The sequence below is a fragment of the Helicoverpa zea genome, chromosome 14 (genome assembly GCF_022581195.2).
Source record: "Helicoverpa zea isolate HzStark_Cry1AcR chromosome 14, ilHelZeax1.1, whole genome shotgun sequence".
Taxonomy (NCBI): Eukaryota; Metazoa; Arthropoda; class Insecta; order Lepidoptera; family Noctuidae; genus Helicoverpa; species Helicoverpa zea.
This window is the reverse complement of record NC_061465.1, coordinates 12,424,099-12,440,534: the sequence shown is the minus strand read 5'-3', so window position 1 is coordinate 12,440,534 and position 16,436 is coordinate 12,424,099. Positions and strand designations below refer to the sequence as shown.

Here is a 16,436-nt window from a genome sequence, read left to right as displayed (position 1 = left end):
AGCATTGAGATATTGAATGTGTAGTTTAAAATATAGAAATATTTCTACGGTTTCTACGGGAACCAGCATACAATCTTCGGCAATAAGTGGACTATCTAACACTGATAATAATATTTTTAATTATTCTTAATATATTTTTTCAATTATCCTGGGATTAGCGCGTTCAAGAAGACAAACTAACTTCAGCTTAACTAGTAGTTATAATATAAGAGTATAGATTTGACGAAAATGATCAATTTTCATTGATATCATGATCAATAACCATAATACATTTTTTTCAGGACGATAAAATCAAGTTGTTTGGAAAAACTTTTAAATGTTAATAGAATAAATGTGAATAAATGTTAATAGAATGTAAATAAAATAGAATCGGATTATTTTCTGAGCATCAGCAGGTGCTGTATGTATTCTTAATGCTCAATAACATCCCGGGCCAATGGGCTCGGCCGAGCGTCGCGCGCTTGCCAACTCCGGTCATGATTATACACATTCGTATGCATTTTTATTCAATTTGCTATCACCATTTAGAAGGAAGATATTATCGAGAACTTTATGCAATTTCATTAGATATAAAATTCAGTTTTCAATAATATTGGATAGGTCGTACTTGGGTGTGATAGTTGAGTGCTGTTTCAAGTAGCTGTCCAAATTCTACTAAACTAATGACGGGCAACTTGGTAAAGTTACTGTTATAACATGTTTTTTTCATTATTTATTAGCTTAAGGATATTGTCTCAGTGCTACAAAGGTCTCTACCAAAGTCATTTTCTTTTTACTTTGTACCATTCGTGCTGCATTCAGTCAGCAAGAAAAAAATCCCGTGGACTACTCCTAGGCCGTCTCCCATCCTCAAGGATCTTTTGAGTGGTGATCCTGACCTACTTATATAAGTGCATTGGGCATTACCACGACCCGCCCAATCCTACTTCAACTTTGCAGATTTATTGCTCACATTCGCTATAATAGTTTTATGTTTTATTTAACAAAACAATACATCATTAACTGTTTATTACCACGATTTATTACACATCAAGCTAATAATCAGTTGTGTGATTGAAAAAAATATACCTAGATACTTCATACCTATCTCTGTTTACTTTAAACTTGATTTCACTATCGAGGGTCAAATACTCCGCGTACACAGTTGTAAACTTTGATTACGAAATGTCAGTTTGTATACAAAATACCTCTGTCAATGGCCGATAAACCACATGTTGCCTTTGGTCAGCATTTGAAGTCAGGCTTTAGTTACTAGTCAGACGATCTGAGAAAGGTCGTCTTATTCTATTGTTATATTGTATTCTAATTTATAAATATTAGACTGATATTAGAACACTAGCTTCTGCCAGCGACTTCGTCCACTTTAGATTCGGACTTTGTGCAAAGAGATGAAGAAATAATAATCACCAGCCTATCCAATTATCCAAATCTATGCGTGCCTAGCCTATTACTACTTAGCTTTAACAACTAAAGCTACACACGCGACGGAAGCTTAAAAAATGGAGTATCTTCTCCCGTTTTTCCAACATTTCCCATCACTGCTCTGCTCCTATTGGTCGTAGCGTGATGAAATGTATCCTATAACCTGCCCAGACATAGGCTAGCTTTTATTAAAATCCTCGAGTAGTTTTTGTTTCCATAACGAACATACAGACAGACAGACAAAAATTTTACTGATTGCAGTTTTGGCATCAGTATCGATCACTAAGCACCCCCTGATAGATATTTTGGAAATATATTTAATATACAGAATTGACCTCTCTACAGATTTATTATAAGTATAGATAACCTGATAGATATAAATAAATAAACATTTTTGGTAAATATCGCACAAAATATAAAAATATTACAAACATTTTACATAAACGCGTTCTATACGTAACTCAATATCTCAATGCTTGCTCACCGCTGTGTCACACATTTCACCAACAATAACTTTTATTTAGAACCCAATAAATACATTTGACACTATCTACAAATACACTCAAAATATATCACAGGTCAGCTAATTAATTTGCTAACGGTACACAAAGTTCGCGAACTTGGCCTGCCCACAATTATTTAGTAAAAATATATTATTCATTCCCACGTTTTATCTCGACACTTCGTTGAATTGAAACAAATTTGAATACACATTTTTAATTTACACAAAAAAGAGAGAAAATTTTAATACAAAAACATTTTCGGCCCAGATTTGGACGAAGAATTTTAAGTGATTTAAGAGGTGTTATGAATTGATTGTTATAATAATTGATTGGTTTGAACCTGGCTTTTGACCGTAACTATTATTTATAAGCAACGTTAGTGAACTGTGGAATATGTTGACACTTATAACCGTACAAGGTAACTGAGCGTATGACTATGGTGAAAGTTTGGCTCACTGCCTACATGCGCCTCCGAAACTATTGTTTGACCACCAAGTACATCGACATCTGAATTATGTACATAAATAGTCAATTGTTTTTTGAAAGAAATTTCTTTTGTTTTACTTGTATTTTTTTATCATTCGAGTAACGCAAAAGAGTTTATTGTTTTAGAATACAATACAAGTCAATAGGATGGTTATAAACTTATTATAGATAGTTCAACTCAGATTTGCGCGCGGCCCTATGTGTGCGTCGGCTTGTAAATAATATACAACTTTCATTCGTGTGACAGTGACGTCGTCCGAGCATGACGTGTTCTCATCGCTTTTTGTTATGGGTACAGTCGTTAACGAAAATGTGTAGTTCTTCACGGAGAAAATGTTTTAAGGAGTCAGGTAGCGTTTCAAAAAAAATGAAACAACATTCAAAGCTTTTTATTATTACATTTTACAGTTTATCATTATTTTCTCATACGGCTTTTCAAATTGACATTGACAGTATCTAAGAAATAAATGAAGTGAAATATCTAAGATGAATTAAATACTCCTTACATATTTTCTAGCTCGGGGTACGCGGACAATAAATAAATGTGTGGACTAAGAATGTAAAAGACCTATAATTTAGTATAATAATGGAAACAAAATGTGTGGGGAATTTTAAAAAATTATATTGCTTCGCATAATGTCGACCAAAATAAGACGGAAATAATGAAACTCATAAATGAACGTTTAAGTCAAATTGATGAAGGGATGTTGGGTAATACTTTTCGACATGTACAAAAGAAAAAAGAAGAATACTATAGACATTTTGACATGGAGTCAGAATTTATAATTAACATTGGTGAAAGTAGCGAATCCGAAAATTCATCATTTGATTTTTCAAGTAGCGATACAGAATCATTATAAATAAATAAACTATAGTTCGGCCATTCAGAGAATGCGTTCCTGACACGTCGCGATTGAACTGACGACGTAACTACATTCATTGATTATTGATATAATAATGTTGTTTTAATGCTCCTCAATTGTTAAAACGGTAAACAACCAGCAAAAATATTTTTATCGTAACTGCAACGCCATTGCAAAGTTACGTCGTCAGTTCAATCGCGACGTGTCAGGAACGCATTCTCTGAATGGCCGAACTATAAATTACGTAATAACTGTACTTTAAACAGCCGTATACAACCCCTAAATAACTGTATTTGTACCCGACTGTACCTCTTGTCACGCACACAAAGTCACTGTATATGTACAAGGGTTACCCACACATAGGGCCGCGCGCACGACTGAGTTGAACTTACTATAATGAGTACAGATTCGCGATATTGCAATTTCTTTTAGAAAGAAACGACGTACTTTAGTAAATATCTAATTTCCTACGTGTCACCACGACAAAAAACAGGTCTTCTAATTAACCAAATTAGCATTTCAAAGTGTGTAGGTACAAAGCCTCAATAATATAATTTTTGCACGAGTTGGAAATCAAGCAGGACGCGGAAGCGGAAACCGCAAGTCACAACGATATTGCAATACGCAAATGTGTCCTTTCAATACAAATTATGTGGTTTTTGATGACAGCCGGGTTGTCCCCATCGAGAGGTTACTGCAACCATCAGAATATTAAAAACAACACTATATGTAAAAACCCTGTTAGTACAAAAATCGATTGTCATGTTAGGAAATTAACTATTGGATCTCGTCGGCGATGGAACTACGTCTCCACCGAAATAAAATACATCCCAGCTTCCAGTATACCTATCTTCATGTCTTCTCTGTAGTTCGCATAGTTTATTAGAATGAAGTAGTCATGCCACAAATATTTGTCTCTTTGTATTATTTGGAAATACTCAACGTAAAGGAACAATAACTAGAGTTGAAAAAAATCAGAAATTGTCTATCTCTTCATAATGCCAGAAAATACTTCCCATCTAAATAACAAGGCACCCATTCAATAAACAATCAAATAAGGAATTCTTGAGTCAACAACAAAGAGCCTGAAGTGGCATCATCAATAAAATTAAAGGAATATCTGTCGGAACACATCTGGCGTACACACGCTCCAGATAAAACGAACAAAATAAAACATTGCTACAATTTGTTACAATTACTTGCCATCGCACAGAATAGACAGAATACCTGCTTGATACAAAACTAAAAAAAAAGTAAATAATGTCCTATGTTCTTTTTATCTTTTTATTTATGTTATGCTCATTTTGTTAAGGGCATTTATGCGTCTTATATTCTGCGCAATAAAACTTATTTTTCTTTCTTTTTCTTTCTTTCAAGTAAGTTTATCTTTCTGAAATGAAATAGTGATTTTCATCAGATCACGTTTGACAGTGATGTCCGTAGAATCTAGCTTCGAACTATCAAAACTACTCGATGGAATAAATTATTGTTTATTGACAAGATTTTCCGAACATTAGGTTCAATATAAAATCCAAGTTCAGCTTTCTTAACGTTTCACTTTCGGCTCGATTAACTTACCTACGAATGATGGCTAAACAAAAAACTCGTATTTTTAATAGCTTTTTCAAAGTGCTTTACCAGTTATACATAGGTACCTATTTGTGTGGTCTAACTGGATCTTTTGCACCTATTTGTATATTGACGCTGTTGATACAGGTACACTGCGGGCCATTGCGGTGCACCCGTGAGCTTCACGAGCCAAATATTTGGAAACGTCATAATTTTATTACTACACATCCCTGCACATGAATTCAGCTAAAAATTGCGAACATTTTGACGTTCCTTTTAATGCGATTCTTTTGTTTTTAGTTTGGTAATTCAGTTAATTTGTTTCCCCGTCGGAATGGTTGCTACGTTTCAGGGGCGTAGCTGCTAATTAAGTATTCGTTTGTTTACGTTTTATGCGCATTTTTCTTTCTATAACCAGGGTAATTAGAGACCAGTGATAGATTATGTGCCTGGTAGCTTTATTTTCATGGTTGGTGCAGTTTGGTGTATGCTGCTAAGATAAATTGTTCAGGCGTCTTAAGCTAATCCATGAATTTATATAAGTCAGCTAAAATCATTACTAAGCTAGCTTTAGAAATACATGAATAAGATAAAACTGGACCACTAACTGGTAACTAAAAACGAATAACCTTTACCGATCGCTACAAGATGAACGCTATCGACTAGGAATTTCATTATATCCTAGATATTACAATATAAATACCAGCAGCATGGATATTTTAAGAACTTAGTCCACCCCATCGATATTATAATCTTTCAGGCGTCTGTAACAACATGCGCGGGATGAGACGAGGGTCGGCGAGCGATCTCCGGCGAGCTCGCAAACAATCTCGCAAATAACCAGGGAATAAATAACGACACGGTTTTAATAAATAATTTAATAAACGATTAATGGGTTATCACTATTATTCATATACCTATATTAATCTGCTACCCAAATATATGAAACCCGTGCCCCGCGCCTTGACCTCCGAAGAACAGTCCCGTGCCATAACCCCCATAGAATGTCCTAAATCTGTTCACTTCTTCATGGTCATTATCATCCTTCTTCTCCATAACAGTATAGTGCTCCACCTTCTGTTCCAACTTATGAACATTTTTCTGTAGCGGTATAACTGACAAATCCTGTACCGGTACCAAGTTTTGATGAAGTGGTACCAAAATTGGAATGACTGACGCTGACGCGGGGTGCGTAATGTTTGTACCACTATGTGACACAGTCTGGGAGATGATCGGGATCTTAACATTGTCATGCGTGATGATATGCTTGACATTCGTGTGAACTGCGCTGTGGTGTACGTTAGACTGCGGCGGCCCGTGATGGAATGGTATTATATGAAATTTTGGAATTAAGATCTGTTGGATCGGTATTGAGATGATGTTGGGGCTTTTCTTCTCTCTGGTGGGCGTGTGGATCACCATGTGAGGTATCGGAAGAGTTTCTTGATGCTGTGGGAGTACCATGGGTATCCCCTGGCCGGGTTTCAGTTCCCTGAATTGTCGCAGAGGACTGTTGATCGCTCGGTGGAACTGAGCGAGTACTAGCAGGACAGTGAGTTTCATCACCATCTGGAAAAGAAGAGATGTTAACAGTTAGTAATTTATTTTGTCAAATAATATGAAAATTACAACAAGGTCACACAAATTCTAAAGCTAAGCTTAAAGTATCCTTTTGTAACAAAAGTCAGTCATTTTAGAACAATGTAACGGTTAAACGGTTTCGCCCAAATTAATGAACGAGTGAATGAATGAGACTCGAACCGAAGTTGAAATCTTCGAACAAAAGGTATTTGATTGTCCATTTCGGTTCTCGGAAGTCGATTATAAGAATTCCTCATGTCTATTTCAACTTTCAAATTACTTAATTGTTTCGTTCATTTTGTAAAATACATTATTATGTTGCTACATCCTACAATTCATTGACAATGATATAAAATAAAAATGATTGAATCATAACGCCTACTCAAATAATGTGAGCATATTTTCACGCGAACGTTTTTTTAATAAAGTGGATTTTATCGCAGGCGTTTGTCCAAATAATGAAAATGTTTTTATATTCTAAATTAATTGCCTTTGTGTTTGTAATCGCCTAAATTTTGTGGATATATGTTAGTATTTGGGGGAGCAGATAAAATTATGGCAGCTATATCAGAAAAATATCTAGGATAGGTAGAGAGATATCAATGGAAATGGAACCCGAGTGACACGAATGAAGCTGAAAATAAACACGACAAAGGTGACGTGTAAACGTGAGCTGAAAATTCCGTGCAGCGATAACTGACCGCCTCACCGCGGTTTCAGATGGGGCTTTCAATAACCGCTGTCAATGTGCGCTAATGAGCCAGCCACCGACACTTGTACGCGTTGTATTCATTCTTGTACCAACGGGAAATTAAAGGGATTGAAACGTGAAAAAAAATATAAGTTTTAATTATGAGACGTGACGAAAAAGCAAGTAAGCTGGCTAAATCAAGACGAACCTAATCTTTGATTAGAGGTTGTTTAATAGGCTAACGATTAAGACGACCAAATAAATAAGATTTAACCTCAAACGAACTAAATACGAATTTAATGATTAACTTAAAGCTTTATACACCAAAATTCACCGCAGACGAGACGTTCCTAATCACTTAAAGGAGATCAATCCCGAATCGAACTCTGCCATTAATTCGGGAGTTGCAAGGGATTACCGACGATGCTTTTTTTGTACTAAAAGAGGTTTAAAATGGGAACTTTTTCCAATAGCTACGGAGTTGGGAACTAATTAGTGAACAGGGCTGTCGATCGCTGCACAAAGGGTAGATTATCTTGTTCATCATTATATGTACAAGAATGAGGTACCATTTGTTGCTGCTAATTAAAAGTGCGTTTTTTATACAAGCTGTTGATTTGCATTTGTGCCATAGTTCAGGAGGAGGATATACAATACGTATATAATCGATTGGAATTACAGTAGATGGGAAATAACTAATATGCACTGCTTTTTTTGTCATCGTAATGTCGTGGTATTTCAGAAGTAATCCAATTTTATGAATGAAATTTATGAGTGATCGTTGCGTATGTTTTGTGTTTGCGTTTGTGTGAGGGCGCAGCACGGTTTTAAGGCCATTGACACACGCGCCAAGTTTAAATAAGGCTAGAAGACATTTACGGAATTCCGAAAAAAAATTAAAGAAAAAAAATTACGTACCAATTTTTTTATTGATTTGGGTCGAGAATCATTAGCATTATTACCTCCTTGAATATGGCACGGATACAAATCAACAGCTTGTATAGAAGAGAAAATTACATTATTTTGAAGCTTATAAAATATGAAAATAATAAAAGATTTATGAATAAAATAATATTTTATTAATTTACAGTACATAGAAGGAAAGAAGACATCAAGAAGTCTGCAAAATAGGAGCAGTTTTCGTCATCAATACTCTGCCACTTGCAATGTTCTCACAACTTACTCCCGTTTACATTGGTAAGCTGTAGTATCAAGTACAGCAGTAGTGGTTTTCCCAGAACAGCTGACGAGCCGACTGCGAAGAGTTGGACTTCATTAGCAGCGCGTGGCCGTGACTCTGTATTACGCAGACCCACTGAGGAATGTAGTGGATTAACGTCGGAAATGACTACATTATGACGTGTAGGATAAATTATACGTGATGTCTTGATGTTAGCATTAATATTAGGTTTAATGAATACTTAAGATAGAGAATTGTTTCCATGAAGTTCAACTCGTCGTCTAAATACCCTATGATGTTTTAAAATGGAAGATAAGTCAAAATAGAAAGAGGTTGTTATTTTGGAGTGGGGGAAATATACCTACAGTACAGTGTAGTATGTTACATTGCAGGGATCTTTGCAGGGATGATTTATAGGGTTCCAATCAATGCTCATATTATAAAGCTTAAGAGGATAATTTTTTGACAGCATCAACTCAGGAACTACTTACTGGTCAGATTTGAAAAATCTTAGAGTTTTAGTTAGCAGGGCTAGGTTATTTTTTGACGTGGATGAAACCACAGAATAAGCGTACATACATATTGATCCCAAAAAAACTCTTTTAAGATTCGAGTGAGTCATTCAAAGAATTTCTAAAACTACGATCACTTCTATGATTTATGTGTGGTAAAAATAAACATGTTTAATGAAATATTTGACACTAAATTTTAAACCGGAACAGCAGATTATTTTAAGTAAAACCAGTCTCGATGACGGAACAACAGTGTTTGAATGAATGATATTAATTAATAATAGAATTTAGTGTGCATTGAAACACGACCTCTTCCGTGATAACGGATACCGTTCATCAAGTCGTTTTGACTAATTTTGATGTTTTTTGGTTTTCGTTAAATAGTGTTAGTGTTGGCAGCTACTTATTTATTTTATTAGGTACTATCCTCATATAATAAATGCAAAAATGAGAGTGATTGTTTACACTTTTGTAGAGATTGGAGGTATCGTCGAGACGGCTACTTTTTATCTGGATGCGGGGTTTTGTTTCCTCGGGACTCAGACAAAGTCATGGGCGAAATTTAATAAAATCTACATAATATAATTATGCATACAAAACTCATGATCTAGAGATATTTGGTAGATATATATTTGGACTCAGATTTTGTCTGGTTGGTAACGAAATACATTAGACAAAAAATGCATGCACTTATGTAAAACAATGATAAGTATCTAGTCTTAGAACATAATATATATTATTACTGCCTCTGTAAAAAGTAAATCGATTCTAAACAACATAAAGAAAAGACACCAAACACGGTGTTTTAGGTAAATACTTAGCACTGAAAACTATTGAACCGAGACAAATCACCGTAAAGACCAGTATTTCAGAAAAAAACGCGAATAAAACCGGAGCAGAAGCTAGTATACGGTAATTTAAGGTGCGAAGTGTTGTCATGTCACAATAAAGCGGGGTACATAATAAATTAAAAAAAAAACTCGGTGACTTACTAATTGATATGGTTGTTGGAAAGTTGCGCGGCCTCAGTTTACTCTGATATCTCGCTGTTAACCTCTACTAAATAACGATTATTATACAAGCTATATGATCCTAGGAGCTAAGTCGATCATAAGGTTAAGCAACGGGTTGGCGTGGTTGTTCTGTAGATGGGTGACCATCTAAGTCATAACATAAGGTGAATATATTACGCAGTCTTTACATGAAGTCATGTGTCCAAAATGCCACCAGTTTTACAACGGATAAAAGGTTGACCAGGTAAATAGGCTGAGGAGGTTAGATTCTAATAGTACTCAGCTGTATCCAGCTAGGCTGGAAGCCGACCCCAACATAGTTGGGAAATAGCTAGGCTGATCCTATACATTATCGCAGTTAGCGGATAATATGGTGAGCTAACCAGGTATGACCTAATTAGCGATAAAGCGGTGGATGCTAGCTTTTGTCAATGTGGGATAACGTGCTCAAGTTGATTTGAATTTTATGGTCAGAAGATTATGATCTATTTTGGAATATTGGTAACAAAGCTGTGGAAGCTGAATTGATATCAGTTTTGGCAGGTAGTGTTGTTCCAGTGGAGTATTAGTCTTCGGTTCGTACAGCACGATGTGATTATAGTTTGGTCTTTCCGATGATTATATTCAACATTTGGTAATAAGTATGAATGTAGTCTGGTCAAGTGCTTGTTATTCTTCTTCTTAATATCTGCAGATTGTGTGACTTTCCTTCGTCGATGTTATAATATGAATTCAAGTTTGTGTTCATCTAGATATTACTATTTATCAAAATAAGTGAAATCACTTTCAACTAAAAGTTTAATTGTTCCACTTTTACTTCGTTGATTAATGTTTACATTTTAATTAAGCCACATTAACACTGAATATTAATTCTTAATTAAAAACAAAAAATATACGATCGCATCAATTCCGACGTGAGTTCAAATGACTTATTTGTATGACAAATAATTAAGTGATAAAAATTAATTGCCATAAAAAATTGAAATCTTTTGTCTCATTTAGAAAGCTTTTTCGGTGGATTAAAGAAAGGCAGCATGCTGTATACAAAATGCTCCAAAACTTCTTCTATATATTTAGAAGACGGCATCAGTTAGGTACATTTATTTAAAACCTAAAATCTACTGTTTCTGTACTTACAGATTCGAACTTTCTAGGTGTAAATCTGTGTGCTAGCCTACTTGTGTTTAATTTTTTTTTCTTTCTTAATTTTATATAATGGTTATCATGTGATAATTATATTTTTATTTGACTTGTTTTGTATACATTCTGGTTCTTCAAACCTTACAGACAGACATGTGTTGCTGGGGAGTTTGTTGCGCCACTTCTTCTTCCCAGCAAAAACACATAGGAAGTGGTAAAGGGCGGGCGTTTTGGGGGCTGTCTTTTGTTTTTGACGTTCAAAAAGTGCTGATTTATCAACCTAATTTGAATAAACGATTTTGAGTTTGAGTTTGAGTTTGAACTCTTTCAAAACCATATGTACCAGACAGTAAAAATTCAAAGACAGCCGAACATAGATGAGTGCTTTCAAGGAAACAAACAAACAAAAGCTATATTAGTATAGATTGCATAACCCGATCGATCACCGCAGTTTTGGCATTGAATGTGCTCTGTACAACTGATAATATTTGCATAATATCAATATTACGATCAAACAACAGGTTTGGGCTCCGATCTGATCCAATTGGGTGACACTGACACGAGGACGGCTCATGGACTAGGTACAACGCAGATACGACTGCCTGTTGCAGGATTAGATAGGAGTAACTCATATTGTGCTTTTTTGATAGCATCATGTTTAAATGTCTCGGAAAAAAATGTTTAAGTGTTTGTTGAACCGTATTAATGTGCTGTATGTTATGTGTTCAGATTCTAAACTATCTTATTATCTTACTAGATTTAACTACAAGGTTAAAATTTATTTTTTTGCACTTTTGATATGTTACCTAATTAACAACCTTGTTACCTACACCATATAATAACAAAATCACGCTTATTAGCAGACAAGACTACATACACACTACATAGTACCTACACATAGTTAAAACATCATCATCATCATCAACCTCCTGCCCTTATCCCAATTTTATTTGGGGTCGGCGCAGCATGTTTTTTTCTTCCATACTAACTACACATAGTTAATACATAGGTATTAATTAATAAACAATTAATATAAAGACTTACAACCGAAATGATTGCTTATACCTTTAAACCTATCCTCAAGGCACGTTTTTATAAGTGCGGAGTGTCGCATCTACACATGCGTTATCAGCTTGCACGCTCGACATATCGCACGAGGCGATTAATTGCCGCTTGTTGTGCGCCCGCCGTTTACTCGTTTACGTAAGGTGTGGACTTGGGAGAGTTACTGCGTTTTTGTTCTGAAGTGTGTGTATAGAGGATGTTAGGTGGTCAGTTAGAGATTATGAACGATGAAAGAGGATTGTGGAATAATAATCATTAGATGATTTAAATTAATAGAGATTTTTGGGTGATACGTTTATTTAACTAAGTAGGTGATCTAGGGCAAGGTACGATTATTACATTATTACCAAAAAACTTAACTTATGTATCACCGATACATTCTGATGTGATCAATATCTTTGCAGATATCGATCGATTTAACGAAGCTGAAGAGTTATTTGGTTTGAAATATAGATTTGCTTCCAATGATATAAAAAAAGTTATTTAGTTACTGCAGGTCCCATTAGAAAAATATTTACGCGTTAAACAGGCAACTATTTTACTGAGGGAGGCTTTAGACAACTTTCAGATACGTGTACAATGTAAGTTTCTATCGATTGCGGGTAAAACCACAGACATAAGATAGTATTAGTTGGATAGATCTCAAAGTCGTAAACAAGATTTGTATTAACAAACATTGGAAACTTAATCTACTACTCCAAAACACTAAACCAGCCATATTTATCGAAGTGTATACATATTTCACGAGTATAACTTTCCCTTGATTAAGTTTATCTAATTCGGAGCCCGGAATCAAGTTAAATATACATTACATTCAATCAAGGAGTTTGATCGAAACCAACTTCAGATTAATTTCAGTTTCCAGTTTAAGTTACGGTTTTTAATTATGATTTAAGTTCTTGTGTTTGTGTCAAAAGTAGATTTAGTTGGGCTCTTAGTTAGAGCAAATTTTGGGGATTTTGTTTTGAAAGTTGGGTTGTGCTTATGTTGTATCAGGTTATGCCTCGTTGGTCTACTAATAGTGTTTCTTAAGTGCAATCGCTGTGCACGGGTTTCAGTGTCCAAATCGCTTTGTGGACTTTAAGAAACGTTCTCAAAGCAGACCGGAGTCTGTACCTAAGTTGCTACTGATACTCCCTTGCTTGGGAGAGCACGTAGATGTTGGTCCTGCGCCTGATCTCTGTCCAGTCAAGTCGGATTGCCGTACTACTATTAGACTGCGGGTGATTATTATCAGACAAGATTTTTGTTTTTCTTTTTTGTAATATTTGTAAGTATCGAAATTTTTATGAGTTTCCGCGGAATGGTGCTTTTCTTAGCACATGGTTAAAGTTTTTGACAAGGACCAGTTGGCGCCATTTTCCTGCAGTGATAAGGAACAGATTTTCAACTGTTTATGGTCATAATATGTTCCATAAAGATAATGTTTGGAGGTCTTAATAATATTTTTATAAGTTTTCCTTGACTCCTTTGTGTAATAATATTTTTTTTCTGTTAACAAGATGTGCGTATGAATACAAATAGGTAATCATTTGTTTTGTTTGCTAGACGATTCGTTTGAAGACAAATACGTAGGTACAAAATATTCGTAGATTTTCCGGTGCATTGAACTTTGGACGTGCGAAAAATAAGATTTATAATCCCGGAAAATATGATAAGAAAATTATACATAAATCACAATGTTATAATATCTGCTTTAACTAGGCAAATACAGCAATAACAGAAACCTTCAAAGATATAATTTTTGCGGACCAAGACTCAAGTTTTTTGAATTTTTAGGTCCGAAAATAATGCGTACATGTTTGCCAAGTATGTACTTTTATGCATATTAAATGCATTAGTCTATGCAACCTTTATTTAAGTAAGACCTTCCTATGAAATATTAAAGCTTGCCTTTATTAAAAACATGCGGTGCAGTGACCTTCATCTGGACTTCGTTTAATTAGACCACAGAAGGTTCTAACTATGCATTATAGATTAACATAAAATAAGTGTAAGGTCAGAACAAACAAATATTATGCAGGTAGGTACACATTTTTATTTGATTCATTTCCGTGTAGGTAAAATTATGTAACTAAAAATGATTACTTATTAGTTAATTTATTAATTAGGGATTTCTTTGATATTTTATATTTACAATATTTTTTGTGAAAATCAAGGCTATATAATCCTTGAATAGAAGGCTAGTATTCTTATTTGTTATGATGACGAAAAAACAATGATAAAGGTCACTATATAATAGTGCGCATAATTTTCTTTATGGCTATACTAGATTTGCTCCGCGACTTCGTCCGTGGCCCTACGTCCACCTGCGTCTCTATAGACCTACCTCCTGATACTTACCGGGAAAAGTAGTCAATACCCGACTTTGGATTACTACTATCTCCAAACAAAATTTATCTCAATGGTTAATACGTTGAAACGTGGAAGCTTAACAAACAATCTAACAAGTTATTTCTTTATTTTATAGTATTAGTTAGAATCACGAAAATTTTAACAAAGATTTATTTGATACAAGCCCGGTGACAGACAGGCAGGCGTGCAGCAAAGTCATACTGATAGGGTCTTGTTAGGATGAAATTACGTAATTGATGATTATAATTTTGATGTTGACAACGTTCTGCTAAAAAGATGACAAAGACCAACTGTAAAGTTCAAAGCAATCTTGTGTCTAAGACGATTAATTATTGACTTATGTTAATATGTGTATGTGCAACTAACTATCACTGTCTTCTTTTGTTTTTTGTTTTGTCATATAGCTGATTTGCAACAAGATAAATAGGTGATCGTCCACTTACTTTTATGCAATTGTGATAGTAGAACATAAGTTGTTCTTGCTTAACTGCAACTTTAAGTAACTTAGACAAAGTTTGCAACTAGTGATGATAATTGTTAATAATAATAGTGATGTAACGAAGATAATTTGTATCGATATAGAATAGAATATAATTGGGTTATTGTGATTGAGATGTAATTATGTTAGGTTATACTGCAATTTGCGTATTTGATTGAATTAATCAAAATTTATGCAAGGAATTAAGTTAATTACCATAGAAGTCTATATTCATTTCAAAATTTTTTGAGAAGAATTTGGAAATAGTATTCCTTTTATGTTTGTTTGTGTTCGCTTATAGTTTAGTCTGGGAGGTCAAGGTTACGCTATGATTGTCACGGTCGCCTTACCGTGGATGGTGTTTTGATTCGCAATCTAATTATAATATTTATGTTATTTGCAGGCTTATAGATAGCTACCGATAAACATAAGTATCTTTTGCTACTTGTTTTTAGCTTTGTCATATAGGTACTTACTCGTACTTATGATTTTTAATGGCATACTTAAAAAAATCGCTTATCTACCGGTTTATTTTCAAGGTGGTCTAGGACGATGTTTTGTTTACATTACTTGATAAAATAAACTATAAATAAATAAAAAAAAAAAACACCAACACCTACCTTTCAAGCACACTTCCAAAAAACACTCGATTTTAAACTTTATCTACTTAACAATAATAATTGAAATACTATAAAATTCGATAGTCCCACTAGGAGCCACTGTCATGACCAGCTTCTGTCAACACACTGCAGATTGGAGCCAAAAGACCAGCCGGAGCGAGCCGGTGGGGCCATTAAATCAGCGATAAAACGCGAGTAAAAGTTACCAGATGATTAAAAGTGTTTTACTTTTGAAAAAACTGTTTTATGACCGAAGTGACGTGGTTCGTGCTAAGCGGTGCAATGTACGACTAGAAATACGGATAAATTACTTCCAGTAATCTGCCATGACGTTTTTTGTACTATTTTCGCCTTTTAAATGAATTACGATTAAGCTTTCAGCAGGATATAGTTTAGAGTTTTATTTTTGTGTTTATACCTTAGGTATTTAAAACTACGAATATTTGTAAAGCTTTTACCTGTTACTTATTTTTATGAACGTTAGGGATACATAACGATTTATTATGTAACGCAAGCTGCCTAAGTTCAAAGTTGAATTTATTTTTATTCGCGTTTACTAAAATAGCTTTGACATTTAGTAGCATCAATGAATGAAAATATGTTAGCAACAGTTTTGTCTTTCAATAGTTCTAGCGTTTCTTTATTCACTGGGGAAAATGTGTGAACAATATTTTACGATATACGATATCGTATGATTGTTCAAGTCAAACAAAAAAGTGTACTTACTGAATAAGTTGAGTAAAACACTAAAGGATACTATTACTTAATTCAAATAATACGTGCCTGTCCTGGTAATGTTTTTCCATGGACATGAAAAATCTCTTCAATTACCTACTTAGATATTTACTTAAATGTAAAAACCAAAAAGTAATAATATTGATGACACCTCAATTTGTCATTACGATACACACCGTTGGTTTTATGGCCTCACACTCAGCATGCTTTAAGCGTAGCGGGG

The 16,436-nt window shown here is 34.6% G+C and overlaps 1 protein-coding gene across 1 annotated transcript; it reads right to left on the bottom strand.

The window, feature by feature from the left end:
• Positions 1-5,706: 5,706 nt before the first annotated feature.
• On the bottom strand, positions 5,707-15,606 carry LOC124636392. The gene is made up of 2 exons (XM_047172471.1): positions 15,479-15,606; positions 5,707-6,412 (listed from the first exon to the last, which is right to left on the bottom strand). Exon 2 carries the CDS (start codon positions 6,410-6,412, stop codon positions 5,774-5,776), a length of 639 nt encoding a protein of 212 aa, XP_047028427.1. The 5' UTR covers positions 15,479-15,606; the 3' UTR covers positions 5,707-5,773.
• Positions 15,607-16,436: the final 830 nt, after the last annotated feature.

Bases quoted from the DNA above. Each gene is read 5' to 3' on its own strand.
- LOC124636392 (XM_047172471.1), bottom strand. From the start codon at position 6,412: ATGGTGATGAAACTCACTGTCCTGCTAGTACTCGCTCAGTTCCACCGA.